The sequence below is a fragment of the Toxorhynchites rutilus genome, chromosome 2 (assembly GCF_029784135.1).
Source record: "Toxorhynchites rutilus septentrionalis strain SRP chromosome 2, ASM2978413v1, whole genome shotgun sequence".
NCBI lineage: Eukaryota > Metazoa > Arthropoda > Insecta > Diptera > Culicidae > Toxorhynchites > Toxorhynchites rutilus.
This window is the reverse complement of record NC_073745.1, coordinates 152,641,279-152,662,013: the sequence shown is the minus strand read 5'-3', so window position 1 is coordinate 152,662,013 and position 20,735 is coordinate 152,641,279. Positions and strand designations below refer to the sequence as shown.

Below are 20,735 nucleotides of genomic sequence, written 5' to 3'. Positions count from 1 at the left end.
CGTGTATATCGCTACACTGGTTCACTGCATCAAACACTACGTTGTCACTTCGTCAACGAAAATCGTCACGGCCACTGTTGCCATATGTGATATTAGCTGCCTTGAAGGTTATATAACAAAACTAGATCATTCATTAAGTCGGGCATTGTTGTTCAATTTTTATTTAATGCCACCTAGAATTTCTGAGGGACCACTGTGAGCCGTGGATCTAAAATGAACGCTCAAGATAAAAGGGACGTTAATTGGGAAAAACGAGGTCACGAAACAAGCAACTTTTTGCCGCTTTGAAGAATTCAACGGCACTGTTACAGAGTTTATTTTCATGTCTTTTGTACTCGTAGATATCTTCGTTGTTTGTTTTGCCACCGATTAATACAAAACGTAACTCAAAAACGTAAACTAAAACTTGTGCTCCCGTGGCCGAGTGGTTAGCGTCATAACTAACATGCCGGGTGTTCGGGTTCGATTCCCGTTCTGGTCGGGGGAATTTTTCGTCAAAGAAATTTCCTCCGACTTGCACTGTGATCACGCGTATTCTAGAGCTTGTCACTCAGAATGCATTCAAGGCGTGTTATTTGGCATAGAAATCTCAACTAAGTACTAATAAAAATGACGCAAGTAATACTACGTTGAGACGGCGAAGTGCCTCTAGGAACGTTAATGCCACTGAAGAAGAAGAAGAACTCAAAAACTTTTTCTTTCGTGCTAAAGGGCGAACACGAAATTACACCGAAAATGTCATGTCAATTTTCTTATAATGTTTAGAATCAAACCAAAATTTTAGGGTACTTTTATACATATATTTACTTCAAAAATCAAAAGAAAAGTTAACCAATGGAGCCTTGAGTGTAAAATTGAACGCATTTTCGCTTGATGCCCTTCATCAAAGTCTTTACAGTGTCATCCGGTACCAGTTTCTTTCTCTTTTTTTCCATTTTCTTAACATGTCCTTCTCGTCTTTGACTGTCTTCTTGCTCTTCCGAAGTTCCCGCTTCATTATTGCCCAGTACTGCTCCACCGGGCGCAGCTCCGGACAGTTTGGCGGGTTTATGTCCTTTGGAACAAAATGGACAGAATTGGTCTCATACCACTCCAGGACACTTTTAGAATAGTGGCATGATGCCAAATCTGGCCAAAATAGTGGAGCTTCGTCGTGCTGCTGCAAGAACGGCAAAAGGCGCTTCTCGAGGCACTCATATTTGTAGATCTCGCCATTTACTGTGTCCTTTGTCACGAAAGGCTCACTCCTCAATCCGCAAAAGCAGATGGCCTGCCAAACGAGATATTTGGAGGCGAACTTCGACATTTTATTCTTCTTAAATTTGTCGTCCACATCGAACTTGCTCTTGCCGGTGAAAAACACCAACCCCGGAATTTGCTTAAAATCGGCTTTTATATACGTTTCGTCGTCCATCACACAGCAGCCATATTTTGTCAGCATCTTCTCGTAGAGCTTCCGTGCCGGAGTTTTAGCCGTCGATTGTTGCCAGTCATCGCGGTTTGGGAAGTTCTGTACCTTGTATGTATGTAGTCCAGCTCTCTTCTTTGCATTCTGGACATAGCTCTGCGACATGCCGATCTTTTTAGCCAAATCTCAGCTTGAGACGTTGGGATTTGCTTTAATCATCCGCTTCACCTTTCCCTCCGTCTTTTTGTTCTCCGGCCCGGTTTTCTTTTAGCTCCTTTGCCGTGGTCCAACGTCAACCGCTCCTGGAACCGCTTCAACACTCTGGAGACGGTTGAATGGTGAATGTTCAACATTCTTCCCAACTGCCGGTGCGACAGGTCAGGAAATTCCAGGTGTTTGGAAAAAAATTGTTCTCTCGACTCGCGTTGTACCTGTATTTTCGTTGAATCGAAAAACGCGACTTCGAGTTTGACAGCATGTAGACAATACACATCAATGAGAAAGTGTGCAAACTTTGGTTGATTTTTACCCAATGGTAAAAAAGTTATGCCCTGTTGAATGTGTCGCAATAATTTCGTATTCGCCCTTTACATAAAATATTACTCAACCCTAGGTTAGAATTGAATAAAAGAGTCCCATCGTTGTGGAATTCATAACATATTGGATCGATTGTGGCAGGGAGCTCTGCAATAAGTTGAAGACGAAGAACGCCCGAAATTAATAAACGAAATTGAAAATAACAAAAAATGTGCTACCCTCCCATACTTGTACAACATTTGTATAATATATATGCCATAGCAAAAAAACACACATTAACTCTTTTCTCATACTTTGCCACATATACCACATTGATGTTTGCTGGTCTTTCTATCTTAATAGCATCGTGTAGTCTATCCAGTTAACGACGCGGGTGTAAAATAGAAGTTAGAAGTATGGTGATTCCAGAAAAGATTATTGAAGATTATTGATGGAACCTAGGTTTAGTCCTAACAGAAAATATGACAAAATGCGCAATTCAAAAAACTTATTCGCTTAGGTGAACGGTTAGCGACTGAGTCGTTCATCAAAGTGTATTGCTTTGCCCATCTCTACTCCATAGTCTGGTCTTTAATCGTTCTTACACGATTTTCGTGACGGACAAGCTGATTCGATGTATGTTAAGAATTATTCTTCATTCGTTGATAGCAAGCAATCAGAATCAAAGGCGAAGAGATTAATTGGAAGATGATAATTTTTTAAGGTTGTTGTCTCAACATATCGTGCTCAACACGCGTTTCTATAATGTAAGATATGATATTGAGTACGTTGGTACTATCGACAATTTTGCAATGAAAGAACTAAACTGGATGCCGATTGAGAGGTTCTGATTTTTTTCAGTTTACTATTGAAAATAGAAATTCCGAGCCAGTTGGTGAAAATAAATTCAGCCTAAAAACGAAGAAAATAGAAATTAATCGTTCCGGGGTTTTCCACCACTACAACTCTTTCAATCCGTTTATAGTTCAGTTCAGTTCCTATAACAAACGGTTTTTGCAGGGCCATCCTTTGGAGCATGGAATACGTTAAATTTACGAATTTCCTGTTACAGTTACAAACTCTCTTTTATTCTTTTTTTAATTCACAGAATAATCCAAAATAGCAGAAGATCAGCAAGAGTGCATGAACAGGTATTGATAGTGGTTGAAAAGAATGGTTCCATCTTCTGGGATATGTATTTATAGCACAACGTCATGATCCTTGAACGGCAGTTTAAGTAAGAAGCTCTCCTATAAGTCTTGATCATCGATGGAACCGTCATTATGGTCCAGTTTGGGTATCAAATAAAGTTCCCAAGATTGAATCTGTATCAGTGAAATGCCTTCAAGGCCGTGGGAGTTGTCTGCGAATATCCGCAAGCAAAATTTATCAAAGATCTCTGAACCCTCGTTCTATGTAACCGATATTATAATGTCAGCCTCAGTACACTTAGTAGTATATTATTGAAGAATCTGATACTCTTTTGGAATTGTTGATTCAGGTTTGCGATCTGCTTCCGTTATGTTTGTTCTGAATTGAAATGCATTTCCAAAATGAATTTAGGTATACAGGATTGCACTTGAGTTTCATTATTATCGATAGTTGAATTTCATTATTCTCGATATTCTCGAATTCAGGCCACAAATAATGGTTATTCGTATCTCGGTATAGCGTTTTTTGAGCGTAACGACATTTCCAGCATCATTTTAAAAAATGACATAATTATACCTCTCGCCCATAATCCATATCCAACAGACACTCGCTTAGAATGCATTGATGCAAAACTCTACTCTCAATTGGGCGGAATTTGGGACAGTTGGGTTGATTGATGTTCTTTTCAAAGATATCCATCCCGTTCTCTCGATACCTGTCGTGACAGCTTGCCAAATCATAACTTTACAGGTCCATTGTGAGCTTTAATGTACGAAAGAATATATTTTTCAGGTACTCTTGCTTGTACGTTTTGAAATTCATAGCCTTGTTTGTCTCGAAAACCTGTTTCTTTTGTCTGCAGCTGCAAATACTTGCCAAATCATAAGCTTTCTTGCGAATTTATCGGCAAAAACGAATGTGAACTTCCTTCCGCAGCAATCATCACGACCAGTAGTTTTTGCCTGGAAGGATCTCTATAATCCATCTCCATGTACGTTTCGTTGTTCATGAGAATGCATCCTTCGTACTTCGTAAGAACATCATTCTATAACTTTTGGGCATGTCTTTTGCCCACTAGATTCTGCTTCAATGCCTTGTTTGGATGCTTATTGGTCCGAAGATATCGAAATTCTTTTCGCTGACGAGTCCTTCTGACGGTGCTTGGGGTAGCACTGAATTTTTTGGTGATAACATAACCGGACAGCCCTGGGGTTGGCATGACATTTTTTGTCAAGAAAATTTGTGTTTAAAACAACTTTGCAGTACGCTCCATCATCCTTAACGACGCATTCTGTCAGTAAAATTTTGTAGAGCTCAAGGAATTTCTCGCCAGAAATACAGCGTTCGTTCTGCGGACACTGTGGAGAGAAGAAATATTGAAATTCAAACTTCATCCAAACTTCATTTATATCCAAACAGTACCACTTTTCTATGTTGAAACCTTCTCCTACGTTGTGTCACTTTCTTTCTCACTATTTCTTTTTCTATTTCTCACTATATTTTAACTCTACTATTTAACTTTTCTTTTTCCACTGTTTTGTTTCTACCTTTTAAATAACACGTTCTATCCACTTGAATGTATTTAGCGTGAGAATGTTTTCACTTCTGTTTTTCACACAGTTGTATATAAGAAGCTACTTGAGGTTTATCACAATTTCTAAGAGCATAAATCCAAAAGAACTTATCTTTGTCTGATTCTCTGAGGAAAACGGTACAATCGCAACAGTGAATGATCAAATAATAGAAAACATTTACCTTGAACTGTACATTGTGTATTCAAGCCGCTCGTATTGTACGACATTATAACCTCGCGTCTCGGTCCCAAATTATGAATTCATTGCCATTCAATCTTGATTGATTTATTCTTTATTTACTGTCATTTGACTTCAAACGGGTCCTCCGTTGTCGTCGAAACCCAGTCGAATGTTTCGAGCTGTACGCATATAGCTTCCATCGGGGCTGCACCATCGGAAACGTGCCTTCTGGGACAGAACGAGAAAATTCAATAAACTAAATATGTCAAGTGCCACGCATCCCCTGCTGAAAAATGACTCGAAGCTGTTGCTATACGTTCGGTTTCTTCTACTTGTGTGGAATGACAGCAAATCGATACAAACCTGTGCAAACTGAATCATTTTCAATGTTTGGCAGGAATTGCCTTCATGCCTTCAGGTTTACGTTCGTTCTCCGGTCGTCGGTTCGTCCTTCATCGGACACAGTTTGGTTTATATTTATCTGATTTATCGGTGGAAATTCAGCTGAAGCTGAAGTAAAACATAATCAGAATACATTGCATGTCCCAAACTATTTCGCCGACCTATAATAATGATCAATAACAGCCTCTGTGAAACGGTAATTTTCGACGCCGTTAAATAGTATTGCTTGTTTAATGATTTCAGTGTTACTTCATTTCTTTCGATAGTTGCTTGCGATTGCGATTCACTAATCCACACCTTCATTTCTTTTCCCTTTTTCGTTCTCACTCCTTCAGCGGTTAGTTTCGTGAATCCTAACATTTTTTCTTAAACTGATGATTTATTTTACAGAGAACGGTTTGCTAAGCTACGAGAACCCAAACTACCACATGGACCCACTGCGAATGGAGCGGAACTCGCACCTGTACGAGGAGATTATCTCCGAGCTGCAGCAGCAGGGTACCCTGCGGGCAGCCGGCGCGGTCAACCTGGTGCGCGATCCGAACCAGATACTCGGCAGCAACCGAAAAGGATATTTGGATCTCGGTTCGATGGGTGTAGACGGCAAGGAAGTTGACGGGTACCAAGTGGTCTTTTCTGAATGGATGTTAAGTGCTGAATACTGTTTTGTTTTGTAGCTCTTCGAAGGATAAACAATTGATGCTAGACGGTTCACCGAATGAGTCGGAAACTCGAAAGGATCAAGTTTCGGAGAAAGGCGGCAAGACCAAGGAAGAGATTAAACACATTGCAGGTACACTGAACGCGGACGATTTGTACGCGCTGCCAAATAAGAAGAAGCAGGAAGTGAATGAGGTTCCTCCGGAAGACGATGACGATGAGGAAGAAAAGGGTAAGCAGGAAGATATCGAAGGTATTGAGGACAAGGACAAAACAAACGATCTGCCACCCGGCTGGGAAAAGCATGAAGGTTTTTGATTTTATTTAGTTCTAGACTTTCGCCATTTTCAATCGATATCTTTGGCAGATAATGGTGGCCCCTACTACTGGCACATCAAAACGGGAACAATCCAACGAGAACCACCGGCATGGCCAAAAGAACCACCGAAAGAGCCAGCGAAAACGACTGCCGTACCAACTCCACGGTGCATACAAAACTCGATGTTTTCGCAAACCCTAGCCAGTCTGTACGGTACACCAAAGCCTGAGTCAAGTTCGGGCGGCTCCAGCAGCGGTAGATTGCATGAAAGTATTACGTCCGTCACCCGTAGCAGCACTAGCTCTGCGCTAGATCAGGAAGATGAGCGTCGACGAAGAGAGTATATCGTGTTGAAGTACGACATGTCTGTTTACTTGCATTGTTGCGAGATTAACACGATCAGATTTATTATTTCAGACGAAGAAGTTTTCCACTGAAATCGGACACAGATCGACCAATACGATTCGCCGTTCGCTCGTTGGGCTGGGTTGAGATTGCTGAAGAGGACCTAACACCAGAGCGATCCTCGAAAGCCGTGAACAAGTGTATTGTAGATCTCTCGTTGGGCAGAAATGAATTGCTGGACGTTGTTGGAAGATGGGGTGACGTAAGTAGAAGCAGTGAGACGGTTGGAACATTGGACTTTACTTTCCAAAAAAAAAACGCTTTCGTTGCAGGGCAAAGATCTGTTTATGGACTTAGACGAAGGTGCTTTAAAATTAATTGATCCGGAAACGCTGACAATACTGAACTCACAGCCAATTCACACGATTCGCGTGTGGGGCGTTGGCAGGGATAACGGAAGGTAGGAATCTTCTCATTCGATTATTTTTTGGGGCGCATACAAATTTGAACACCTGCATTTAATATTTTATATTTGAAAAAAATTATAGTGGATAGAAGATGAAAGTAAATAAAAAAAAATTGTAAATGTTCAAACAATTATAACTCTTCTGAAAAAGAATTATTTGCAACAAAATGCAACTGGTTGAATCTGAAAGGAAATCTATCAGGTTTTCTTAACCTGCTTCTGGCATTGGAGTTGTTAGTAGACACTAGAGATATTTGGTTTTTTTTTTGGAGGGAACTGACATGACTGACAATTGAGAAACAATGGATAACAATGCATCAAAATTCTGAATAACATTGCTGGTGTTCCAATAATACTGAATATCGGTTTCTATATGACAACTCAAATCAGCCCATTTGCACAATCACCATTGAGAAATCGACTATGACATCGCGAATCGAACTACGTTGGCAAATTTACATTCTATTGCTCGCTTTGCTGTGAATCGAATGATTGAATTTGTTGAAACGTCTTCTTCGCAAGTCCCAACCCTTCAGTCCCAATAGTTGACAACACGACTCGTACGGTGGCTAGTTTGAGAATCACTTCATTCGAAAGATAAAATATCTACGAGTGATCTTTGTTACTTATTTACCCCCCCCCCCCAAACTCTTTTTAATTGCTCAAAATCTACTTCGAAAGCAAATTACTGTAATCGCTATAAATAAAGATTCAGTTTGAAATTTCATTTCAATAGTGATTGGTCTACGGTTGACATACATTTGAATATACCGAATCCCTGATACAGACTACGAATCGAAGCAACCTGATGAAATCGAATTCATCCATTAGTTTCTAGTTTGATACCCTGTTGGAAGGAAATGCAAAATAGTTTGCTTGTGAATGTACCCGAGGGAAGGAATATGATTTCGCACACATTTGTGCAGTCCACTACCAACGGTAGCCCTACGTTACACTTGTGGTTATATCACAGTTCACAAACTACGGTTGTTTAAGTGTCACTACCTGAGCATTTGTATAGAAAATGGAAATAATGATATCGTATTTTGATCAAACATTTTTTGATCAAGTTTTTTGATGGGAAAACTCCTGAACAATCAATGCAGTAGTTGACGAAATGTTATTCCACTTCTTCTACTTCTTGATCAACACTTTATCGGTGGTTTGATGAATTTAAAATGGGCCGTACAAGCACCGCAGATGAACTTCACTCTGGAAGGCCAAAAGAGGCTACGAATCCAGAAATCGTAGAACAAGTGCATCGACTCGTTTTGAACGATCGTAAAGTGAAGTTACGCGAATTAGCTGAGGTCGTGTGCATTTCAAAAAGACGAATTGGATACATTTTGCACGACATTTTGGACACGATAAAGCTATCTGCGCGATGGGTGCCGCGCTTGCTGTCCATCGACCAAAACATATTATATATTCTTCTGGTTATTATCAGATGATGGCGGGCCGTAACTGGAACGAGTTATTTGATAATACATTGATACTTGCTTGGAGAGGCACGGTGGAGAACCCCTTCTCCGATGCCGAACACAGTACCGAGACTGGTCGCTGGTTGGAACGTCCGATAGTGTTGGACGAACCAGGAACTACTTGTGGAAAAATTGCATTTATCTCGTCTGAAGATGCAATGTATGCCCATGGTGGAGAAGACCGATTGGCAGAGTATTCATTTTGAAGTCCGTGGTTTCAGTATTATCGGCGACATATCTGCGTCTCGGAATCCGTTACGAAGAAGTACGATGAGTTTTACTTTTTACATAACCGGGGCAGCTGCAGATCACTGGCTGGAATGATTCGACTGTGATGGACAGATAAGGAAGCTTGAGATGCTTGCAGAAACTTTGTATTTGTACAATTACTTTTTGGAAGATCTCTTCTTTACAAAACCGGGGCAGCTGCAGGTCACTGGCTGGAATGATTCGACTGTAATGGGCAGATAAGGATTTTTCATGGTGCTTGCGGCAAATCGAATACCGGTTTCTGTCCTGAACATTCAGTCTTTTGTCATCCTGAAAAAAGCGATTGGAAGACGGTCCTGTAGAAAGTTGGCTGCTATTAGCACGACTGAGTCGAGGAGACCTGGGGTTTTCCGCCATAATAACAAGCAGTGCGTCCTTATGAAGCTTTGCCGTTGTGTGAATAGAATCAGAAGACATCTTGCAACGCAGAACGGTGGAGGTAGCGGGGATATCCCGGTGTATTAAGATATATTATTCGATTGTCGTTCTTATGATAGTGCAGACATGAGTCGAATTTCAAAGATATCCGAATCTACACAACGCCACTTCGGATGTACCGTGCCAAACGTGGCTCGATTATTTGAGGCCCTAGAGAACTTGATTTAAACGGCAAACCATTCTAGTCCAACCATTGTTGACGCGGTGGCTAATCCATGTAAATTTCCTCCGATGAATCTATCTGCTCGTACTGTCCAGTACATGACGGACTGACGAAAAGGTATCGCAGTGAATAGGCCTAGTTATAGTTTTCTTCCTCTCGCTGTGAAAAGCCCTTCAGAAGTAGGCATGCTTTGTGTCTATTCACGTTACTGTTTGCCGTTGCTGTACTTGATCTAGCATGATCTATTCATTGTCTAGATCTACGAACATTTGATCGATCTCCTTCCTCCAGGCAGCTCAGTCAAGCTCCAGACTTGCTTTGAAAATATTGATTAGGAATGGAATTAGCTTTGATTCTCCATTTTGAATCAAGACTGTAAAATCCCATCTGCACCTGAAGATTTGTATGGAAGAAAGGATCTCACCGCGTCTTCTTCTCTAGTTCTCGTGAAAACCAATCCAGCTACTATGTTAGCAAGCTTTATTTCGCACTTTCAGGTTCTGTGCGACACCTCCGATAAGACTTTATGTCACGATCATAGCTAGGATCAGGGCCCGAAATTTTCAAAGATGAAAAATGAAAATTGGCTTTCCCCTCAGCAGCTTCGCTTCGAGTAGGACTACTTCGGCATCCGCCGTCAACATCCCTTGAATTGACTAGAAATGAATTGACGAGTGTTAAGAGCGAGGATGACTGATGAACTATTCTAGAAAATCGTTATTCTAATTGACGAGACGGATGAATAAAAATTTGCCTCTTCATGAACCTGACTTCAATCCACACTACTACTCCCCCTGACATGAATCTCGTTACTCGCGTACACGGAAGAAGTCAAAACTCTTTTCTATTTTGTCCGGAACTATATGGCCACCTTTCCTTCCGTCTTCTGTTTCAGCTCCAGCTACAGTTTACGATTGCGTAGCACTGGAACTATCGGAACCATGCTTCCGTTCAGTGCTCTCATTCTTCTCCAGAAGTGTAAGGATATAATACATACAAAACGGGCGTATCCTGCGGGCACGAAGTAACGGGATTCAATAAAAAATTAGAATGATTTCAATATCTTTCTGTAAAAAAGTGAAAAGGATAATTTTTTTTTCTCACCCAGAGAATTGCTCTATAGGCTCCCTAGAAACGGGTTGCCCGTTTCTTTTCGTTCGTGTGCTGTCAGTTCAATCAAAGCTGGCGTCGAAACAACAAGCATTTCGCGAACACGTTGTACGGTTCTTCGAAAAGCATGAAAGTCAAGGAAAAAAGTTCGTCAACAAGGACGGTACGAGCTGGCGTGAAGCCGACCGAAAATTTTGCTACTCCCATTCCTACATTAACAGAACCCTCAAGCAGGAGGGCATGGTCTGTTGGATGAAGACTAGGTCCCCAGATTACACGGACGAGCAGATAGCGACCGTGAAATCTAAGTGCCGGTGTATGACGAAGAATTATCGCGGAACGTCGTTCGTGCTGGACGACGATAGTTATTTCCCGCTGTCAAAGTCCCACATTGCCGACAATAACCGTTACTATACCAGCGACAAGGCGTCCACACCCCACGGGGTGAAGTACAAATACAAGCATAAGTTTGAGAAGAAAGTTATGCTGTATATTACAATCTTCGACAAAGGGATTTCAAAGCCCTCAACCAGAAAGTGTACCAGGAGGAGTGCCTGGAGAAGATTCTGGTTCCGTTCTTAGAGGAGCATCATTCTGATGGGACGTACGTCTTCTGGCCGGACAAGGCGTCTTCCCATTACGCCAAGAAGACGTTAAAACCTCGAGGAAAAACAGATACCGGACGTCCCCAAGTAACGGAACCCAACCAACTTGCCCCTGTGCCGTCCGATCGAAGATTTTTTCGGCTCCCTCAGTGCATTGGTGTACAAGAATAATTGGCGAGCCATGGACACCAAAGAGCTGATCATGAGAATCCGGAATTGCATCCGGAAGATGGATGTTAGTGCCGTTCGGCGCTCTTGTGAGAGTATCTCCTCCAAGTTGCGCCATACGGCTGAGCAACGCCCCTTTGCCAACATTCACTGATTTTTTTTTTGAAGAACAACTGTTATGTTTTTAATGAAAAATACTGAAGAAATTCTCATTATTCATTGAACACCCGTTACTTTACGATGTCCACTTTCTGCGCAACGGGATAGAGCTCCCAGTACGCACAAACCATGGAGCGCAGTTGCTTTACTGTTTTTGCCATACCTTCCGCAGTTCAACTGATAGCACTTTCAAATTTTGTTTGAAAACTTATGGGTTACTATGATTGACGATGCACAAGTGGTCTCATCACCAGGTAGGTGCTAAGGTGAATGCATGAAAAATTGGTAAAAGTCGTCCATTTTTTCAACGCAAGCGTTAGGTCATACCCTTCCAATAAATGCAGAGCACTTTCATTAAGACACGAACAACTTAAAAACATGGTAGCTCATGTATAGTTCTCGTATATACTGTTGGTGATAGAATGGCAATTTAATACAATTTGCATGGGGAAACATTTGATAGAATACTTAGGGTATATTTTACAACATCAAAAAAGAAGATCTGTGATACCTTATTCCATACTGAACAAAAATACTTGGATTTTACACATTGTCCTCTAATTCTTCCGTCGTTCTCCTGTCATTCACCTGTCCATCTGTTTACTTTTCTCTCTCTCTTTTTCTTTCTTTACTTCTTGCTGCTATATTTTGGTACTTCGATATACAAACAACCCAACGAACTCTACCTACATCAACATAAATGTGATCACAGAGAAAGGTATGAACAAATTCAAAACAACAATGTTTTTCAGTAATATCACCTCCGGTACCGGTATCAGACAGATAAAAAATGTACAAGATCGAAAAAATAAAAAAAGAACTCAATTTTCCATCGAGTTTTTCTCCCTTTCAATTATGAGCGCCAAATGTGTCACTACCAAAAAAGTGAGCCATAGTCGTCAGGATTATGGTTATTGCGAGAATAAGCGCAGAATTTATAATAACATCATTTCGATCACGAAAAATAATAAGAGAAAAAAGTTTCTTTATTCGGAATGTGTATTACGCCAGGAAAAGGTCACGTTTTTCATTGTCACGACGGGAACCGGCGCACCATTAATTATTCATTGCTATAGCAAACGGCAAAGCGCCGAAGTGTATTATAAAGGGTGTGTCACATCAAATTGCATCACGGAAAAAACGCTGCAGAAATTTAATTTTTAGGAATTATATCTTCAGCTTTCGCTTATAATAAGATAAGAGTGTATAGATCACGTTGGCCATGCTTCACTGTCAATTTTTCGTAAATTTGGAAAAATGTCGTCGAACGAAAAAGAGCGTCGTGAATTAATCCTGTGCACTCATTTCGAGAATCCGGAGTTGTCACATCGGGACATCGGTAAGATGCTGGGAATCGTCCAATCCACGGTTAGCAGAGTACTAAATCGATACTTCGAGAACCTAACCATCGACCGGAAGGTGAAGAACGGCAAAAATGGATGCTCCGTCAGTGAAAAAGATCACAAGCGCGTAGTTAAGCAGTTCAGACGTGATCCGAGAAGTTCGGTCCGGGATGTCGCCAATAAGCTGAATTTGTCAAGTTCATTCGTCCAGCGGACCAAGCAGCGGGAGGGCCTGCGTTCAGAAGGCTCCTAACCGCGACGAAAGGCAAAACATGGTGGGGAAGACGCGAGCCCGGAAGCTGTACACCGAAATGCTGACGAAGCCGCATTGCCTGGTAATGGACGACGAAACCTACGTCAAAGCGGACTTTCGTCAGCTGCCGGGCCTGTTGTTCTTCTCCGCAGAGGACAAATTCAGCGTTCCGGAGGAGATTCGCAAGCAGAAACTATCCAAGTTTGCCAAAAAGTACATGGTGTGGCAAGCGATCTGCTCTTGCGGAAAGCGGAGCGCCCCCTTCGTGATGACCGGTGCCCCCGGTGCCCCCGCCCCCTTCGTGATGAGTGCCTACAGAAGCGCTTACTACCACTATTGAAGCAGCACGAGGGCCCGACCATCTTCTGGCCGGATCTCGCTTCGTGCCACTATTCAAAGGACGTGTTGGAGTGGTACGAAGCCAACGGGGTCACCTTCGTGCCAAAGGAAATGAACCCGCCCAACGCGTCGGAGCTTCGTCCAATAGAGAAATATTGGGCGATTATGAAGCAGGCCCTCCGGAAGAACCCAAAAGTTGTCAAATCGGAGGCGGACTTCAAGAGAAAATGGATTTCTGTTCAAAAAAACTACAACCTGACGTTGTACAGAACCTTATGGACGGGGTAAAGAGGAGGGTGCGAGCATACGGGCTTGGGCTCGAAGTATGAATAAAAAGAAAATGCCAAAAGTTGTTTAATAGTTTTTAAAGAAAAGGATCGGTCTACTGAGCGAATTTCTACAGCGTTTTTTCCGTGATGCAATTTGATGTGACACACCCTTTATTTAATGCTTCGAATGTTAAAACCTATGATGGACTAATTTAATTTATTTGTGCGTTTTTTTTATCTTTCGGATGCAGGGATTTCGCTTACGTGGCCCGAGATCGACTCACCCGGATCCATATGTGTCACGTTTTCCGCTGTGATACCGCCGCAAGGACGATCGCCAATACTTTGAGGTAAGTGTCAATTTGACAACTTGGAATACGATTGAACTTTTTTATTTAGTGATGGGGAAAATGTTAGAGACAAGTTAGAGAAATGTTTGACATTCTGTCAAATATGAAGTTGGTACTTCTGTGAATGCTGTTGATAAAAAGTTTGAGCGCGATCTGTCATTTAATTTGTTACATCGTCATTAAAAATAAGTTAATAAGTTTGAGAGTGAACATTCGTCACAAACGGCAATATTTGTGGAAGGATAATGCTTGCATTTTGCACCACGATCATGAATCAGCTCATCGATCGATCATTGTGAACGAATGTTTGGCCAAAAAAGGCACGAATGTGATTGAACAAGCACCGTACTCTCCAGATATAGCCCCGTGTGACTTTTTCCTATTTCCGAAAATCAAATTGCCGCTTTGTGAGACCAGTTTTGATTGCATTGAAGACATCAAAACGAATTCGCTGCGTGAACTGGCAATTCCAGAATACAGCTATTAAAAGTATTCGATGACTAAATTATTCGTTGGAAAAGTGCATTGCTTCAGGAGGGGTATATTTTGAAGGTGATAATATAAATTTAGATGACATATAAAACATTTTTGAAGAAAATACCCGGTATATATGTGACAGAATGTGTTGTATCAATCAGTTTTGTATGATGTACATTGAGTATATCACCAATCATATGCTTCAAGCGTTGTTTGTTTAGTCGAGTGTGATGAGCTTACAATTTTATTCACGTTTCTATTTAAAAAAATACCATGAGTGCTTGCCTCTATCTAAGGTCAAACAATAATCAAACGACTTTACTTTCTGAGGAGTCACATCACAGTGATTCAACGTGGTTTTTACTGTATGAGTAGAGTATATTTGTCCTAAGCCGATGTTGCTTCATTTACTGAACACAACTCCACTACAACCTCTCTGATCCACTTCCAGTGGACAATCGTAGAAGAACACCAGTGGAACGTCCCAATTGCAAAATCCTATGTATTTCGATGATAATTTCGGATCACGAAATTCGAGGAACGGATATGAGTCACCATCTTTAGTCAGCTGCACCAGCCCGCTGGGATGCACTGCCATCGTGAACATGAAGGGTTCGAACACTGACAACATACCGATGCTGGATTGTTCCTTAAGTATAATCCGATCGATGCGCTCTTTTGGCGAGACTCGCGTGTAGCGGCGGGCTACGGTTTTAGTATTGGCCCATCCAGACAGAACTGATCTTGAGAAAAATGAACACCATCAGCACTGGTTTCATTCCGGATAATTGTAATTACTCACCAATTTCGTTCATTTCGGTTTTATCGTATGGATACATGGTTGGTGATAATCGAATGTGGCCATCGTTGTTCCCGAGAATACCGAAGCGCATAATTTTTACATCGTTTTCGTTGGTCTTTACGTGCTGGAAGTTACTCGTTGGGAAGTACGGATGCTGGTGCTCATATCCGTGATTTGTGTTGTACTGCAAACAACCTGCAGTTGCTAAAATAACCAACATTAATTTGTGAATCTATATCAAATGATATTATTGTTATATTACCTTCAAACTTGTTCGATGGTTCGACAGCGATAAACTGCAACAACAAAAACGCAATCGTTATCAGAGTAATCATTCTGAGCTGAATAACAGAATCAGACTGATTGAGTAGAGCTGGACGCTCCGTTGATGATCAGCGGTAGAACGTAAGGAAAAAAACGCTTCAAAACAGGTTCCCATCGAATGCTAGCCGCAAAGACGATAAGACGTTTGGGATTTACCACTCAGTGGAATCTACTTCTCTCCATAGGAAGTATGTATGTGTTTTAACTGTGTTTTGATACACAGGAGAACCTCGATTACTGCTAGCGGATGGTTCGCGAACGTGAGCTCCAAGATAATTTTATAACGCGTTCCGAAATTTGTCAGTGAGTGATAGTGACCATAAGGATGGGTAGCTTAAGTTTGCATAGTTTGCACCTCATTTCAGTCCTTTAATGCGTTGTCAGTGATTTTCGATATCCGCGGTGACTTTGCCACTTAATTTCGCGGGTAATCGGAGTTCTACTGTATTTGTAACTAATGCGAGAGTAGCTCGAAAAGATTTGAGAGCATGATCACCTGGTATAAGCGTTGATTCGTTTGACGTTTCAATGGTACACGTTATCATTATCACGTTTTGACGTTCAAGCGGTATTTGTGTTGTTCAAATTGTTTTGGAAAACTCGTCTCAGCCGTAAAAGGCGCGCTCCAAGACTTTAAAATAATTGTTTTTGTTGGAAACACTAGCTTTGGCATTCCTGGCATCTAGAATCGCTCACTAGTTCTCGATGGGGTGAGAAATAATTCGATCGGAAACTGATAGGTGGAGAGTTTCCTGCGGACAGTTACCTTCGGGTCCTTCTTGACTTCGCACATGATCTTGATGTTCGATCTTGCATCTGTTTCGTCCTTCCTGCCTCTTTCAGGGCGATCCACCACTGATCCGAACGTTTTTGGTTTCAGAAGAGTTTTCCTAAGAAAATTCCTTGCTTGCGACAACTCGGTGCGATTAAACGTTTTGCACATCATGAACTACATATTTTCGGAAACACAAGGGAATAGCTTTTGAAATCACTGCATTCCTCATTTTGTTTAACAAGAGAATCAAGTGCGATTACGTGTACAAAAGTACCTGGTCGAGTCGTTTGTTTGAAATCATGTCAAAATGTCCCTGTATAAACAATCGAGTGGTCTTCCGATGGGAGCTCTTAGAAAAAATATCGATTATTGTCACTGTTTTTTCATTAATACAAATTGATGTTTTGTTTTTTTTTTGTAAATCTCTTATTTTCAGTATTTTTTAAGTGAAACTTCATAAGAATAAATAATAAATAAAATGTTAAAAAGCTCACGGTGTGTTCATTTTAATATAACCAAATAGATCATTTACTCTTGGTTTGTCCAATTTAGGGTGTTTTACGCAGCTAGTAAATGCAAATCAATTTTTCTTCATGAAAATCACATATAATCAAGACGAGTTTGGATTTGTTGAAAAGTCCTAAGTCTCTTGTTTCTAATTGTACCATAAGGCGTTGAATTTATTTAAATATTTATGTTTTTTAACGGTTTTCCTCAAAGAGAAATCATGATCATGGTTTGTCCACCTCTGATCATGGTTTGTCCTAAAAATGATCATGGTTTGTCCAGTTTTAGAAATCATTATTTTTGAATGAAAAAATTCAAATTTAAAAGTAGATATTGCATTTCTCATTGCTTGAGTTTACTGTCATCATATTGATCCATTCATAATCTAAGCTTTCTTCAGAATATTGTCTTTTCTTGATCATGATCAGAATTGAGTTCATCGAAATGCATTAATTACATGGTTTAGCCAAGTAAATCTGATACAAATGGTGTGCAAGAATGATGTTTACAATATTTGTAAGTTTGTTATATAATTATATTATAAGTGTTATAATTGTGTGCACCCGTGGCCGAGTGGTTGGCGTCTCACATTATCATGCCGGGTGTTCGGGTTCGATTCCCGTTCTGGCCGAGGGATTTTTCGTCAATGAAATTTCCTTCGACTTGCACTGTGGTCACGTGTATTCAAGAGCTTGCCCCTCGGAATACTTTCAAGGCGTGTTATTTGGTTTAAGAAATCTTAACTAAGAATTAATAAATGACGCTATATACCAATCCAATAGGATGTGGATTTTATAATAACATGTGAATCCGTAAAAATATACTATAAAACTACTGTAAATCATAAAGAAGACGATATTATTTATATGTTTTGAAATATTCGAATACCTAATTTGAAACAGGAGCGCTGAACTAGAGCTTTCAAAGCAGTTTACAAACCATGATCATATTTTCGACTGGACAAACAAAAATCATTTACCTTAATTGCAAAAAAAAATAAAAAAAATTATGGAGTGAACATTTTATTTTACCTATCAGTGTATTGCGAAAAAAGAAAAATCCGTATAAATACAAAAATAGGAGGGCGGCCGCATTGTTAACGTAGGACAACAAAATGATTGCACTCAATTCGTTTTCTCATCACTTTCGAAACGAAACGAAATCGAAATTTAATAATAAACTCTTCAGTGACCGTGATTTTGGTGTACCTTTATCGTAGCCTTCTGGAACATATTTTCTAATTGTTATATTACTCAGCTGATCGTTGTATAGAGTGGAACTTAAAAAACGGATTTTAAAAGGTACACCCTTTGTACGATGATCACAATTTTGAATTCAAAACATTTGATCATACAGCATAAGCCAGCTCGAATATCTTCACAACTGATGCAGTCAAAGTTCAGCAAAAGTGTGTATAACAATCATCATACAAATGTGTAATTTGAGGCTTGATTACTGTTTTTTCAACAGAGTTTTCCATGTGAATTGTTCAGATTGCAATACAGATTTTTGAAACAAAGAGTACAGATGAAAAAGGTTTCCGTATAACAGAGACAAAAAACAGACTGTTTGCCCTCAAAGAATCAATGACATAATCTACATGAAAAGCTGATAGATTTCAATCTAATCGTCCTTACTAATACCTACGAGGAATCAGTTTCAATGTCTAATGCTACTAAATTTTAAGATTATTTGAAAAGAAATAAAAATTAAGGATTTTGTTCGCGCTAATGAAACAGATTTTTCTTTGTTACGAATTTTTTCGATGTAAAGATTTTTGGAAGAAATGTGTACCCCTTCCGCTACACATGAAATTGTGGCAACACTACTTACAATGTTCTGTTTACTAAAGCTGATATATCTTATCACATTCTGATTTTGAAGCCGTTCCTTTTGTAGTTTTGACCCTGGAAAAATTTGCCACCCCAACTAAACCAAGCCTTATTATGCGGAACGTGTGTTTCACTCCGTTTTTTATGTATGAGAAAATTTTAATTATTTGAACTTCAAACTTATTTCATACATGTACCTACTATTTCAAAAAAAAGTTCGATTTTTCAAAAAAGCTTTCGTGATGACGAAAAATGAATATTTTAAATTTTTATAATACAAACCCTTTGTTATCTTGAACAACAACAAGTTGAACTACAATATTCTTGGAAAAACTTAACCGTTTGAATAAGAGGGAGTTATTGTGTGCGAAAAGCGCGGGGAGCCCAATAGCGCTCTTCTTGTTCTATGTTCTTATTTTTGACATAGCATCTCTTAACGTTGGATTTCGTGTTTCGGAGACATTTTTTCAAGAGGACTTCACGCGTCTTGTGCAGCAAACCATAATTTTGAATGAAATTGTTTAAATATTGTTTAAATATATTACTTTAAAAAAAATAATTTATGTAGAGGTAAGGGAGTTTATGTTACTAAATTTTATAAACCTCACTTTTTATGTTTTTTTTCCTATTAGTACAACTTTTGTAACCTAATTAGTTATCTAAGCTCTTCAGTATTTTTTTAAATATACCCAAACTCATCCGCATTTTTGGCGTATGCTAACAAAATTTGCTCCGCACTCAAACGGTTAAATAGAAGCGGTATGTGGGCACAAAAAATAGCTATATGGAAAAATAGGATATGAAAAATAGGATGACCACTATGCCTCAACTATCCGTACAACGCGATGTAAGTCACAAACAATAACATCGATAATATTTATTGCGGAGTTCTCTCTTTAGCCTTCTTAAGCGCAATGCCTAAAAATTGTCCTTCTCTAAACAAGAGCAGTTCTTCCGCGTTAATTGGTTCCGTACCAATTATTCACACTGAAATCTGGTGAATATCAAAACTGATTGATAGAATGAAATTATTCCTGTCTAGAGACAAATGAGCTGCTATTTCACGTTGTATTGAAAGGATTTCATTTATTAAAAGGAGATCAGATAAGAATCGCAATCTATTTTTGGCACAGTGGAGAGAGTGAGCGAATGAGTTATTGAGTGAAAGTGTGAGTGGTGTTTCCGTTCTTTCGAATCAGCTTTTTCCAAACACTTCGGTGCGCTTGGGCGTTCATCATGAATAATATTATAATTATCATTTTTTAAATATTTAAACCATTATCAGTGTGTAAATATTCAGATCATTATTATGGTATGATCACGGAAAGTCTCATCAAAAATACTGGATTAGTCAACAACGATTCTCTTTAGATTTTTCATATTGTAGTTATCAACCCAAACTGTAATTTTTTATACTCAAATGACCGTATTGGATCGAGACTAAAAGTATTTCGTGAAAAATCTGCATAATTTGATAAGCGTTTTTCATGCGTTCGGTCTGTTCATGATGGGATGACAAATCAAACCAAATATAGAATAAGTGACAACTGTCAAAATGGCGCGCACATTCTAAAATGTTGCGAGCTTAAAGTTCTATACCTCTACCAAAACAACCGGTAGAAGCTAATGGTTCATCTATTAACGACTTGACAGTTTTGAGTCTTCGAGTGAACGAACCCTTAAAATATTTTAATGCTCTGCCAATGTCAAAACCTTTGGCAAAATCAACATTTTCATCATGGTAGAGTACACGAGCAACCAACGCAAAAATATAGCAAACAAAAGATAAATTTGATCTATTTTGAAAAAAAAAAACATCTCAAGACATGAATCAGGAACCTTAATTTAGACAAATATATAAAAATGCGTCACTGTTTTCCGCTCAAGTCAGCCAGGAGGATCACCTAAAATGTCAATATAATAGTATGAGTTACATTATGCATTTGACTTTTTAATGATGCTAGATTAAATTAATCAGATTCCATTGTTCCAATTGCTTACGATTGCTGTTCGATAAATATTTCTTCGAATTGGTTACGAACGATGTT

At 39.6% G+C, this 20,735-nt stretch overlaps 2 protein-coding genes across 5 annotated transcripts in view; one reads left to right on the top strand and one right to left on the bottom strand.

Annotated features, from left to right (window-relative positions):
* The window catches only part of LOC129771840 (protein Fe65 homolog), a 71,603-nt gene that overhangs the window by 33,446 nt on the left and 17,422 nt on the right, over positions 1 to 20,735 (top strand). For both annotated transcript variants that reach the window (XM_055775928.1, XM_055775927.1), the window contains exons 2-7: positions 5,623 to 5,851; positions 5,910 to 6,202; positions 6,260 to 6,566; positions 6,629 to 6,818; positions 6,889 to 7,016; positions 13,872 to 13,970. In XM_055775928.1, the coding sequence (XP_055631903.1) occupies positions 5,623 to 5,851; positions 5,910 to 6,202; positions 6,260 to 6,566; positions 6,629 to 6,818; positions 6,889 to 7,016; positions 13,872 to 13,970 (1,246 nt within the window). The remainder of the gene's footprint in view (positions 1 to 5,622; positions 5,852 to 5,909; positions 6,203 to 6,259; positions 6,567 to 6,628; positions 6,819 to 6,888; positions 7,017 to 13,871; positions 13,971 to 20,735) is intronic.
* LOC129771841 (uncharacterized) lies at positions 14,678 to 16,027 on the bottom strand. Of its 3 annotated transcripts, none has more exons than XM_055775930.1 (3): positions 15,512 to 16,017; positions 15,250 to 15,444; positions 14,678 to 15,185 (listed from the first exon to the last, which is right to left on the bottom strand). In XM_055775930.1, exons 1-3 carry the CDS (start codon positions 15,582 to 15,584, stop codon positions 14,851 to 14,853), a joined length of 603 nt encoding a protein of 200 aa, XP_055631905.1. In that variant the 5' UTR covers positions 15,585 to 16,017; the 3' UTR covers positions 14,678 to 14,850. The 3 variants fall into 3 exon arrangements, with proteins under 3 accessions (XP_055631905.1, XP_055631904.1, XP_055631906.1); XM_055775929.1 differs by having other exon boundaries at positions 15,250 to 15,453; positions 15,512 to 16,000; XM_055775931.1 differs by having other exon boundaries at positions 15,053 to 15,190; positions 15,250 to 15,453; positions 15,512 to 16,027.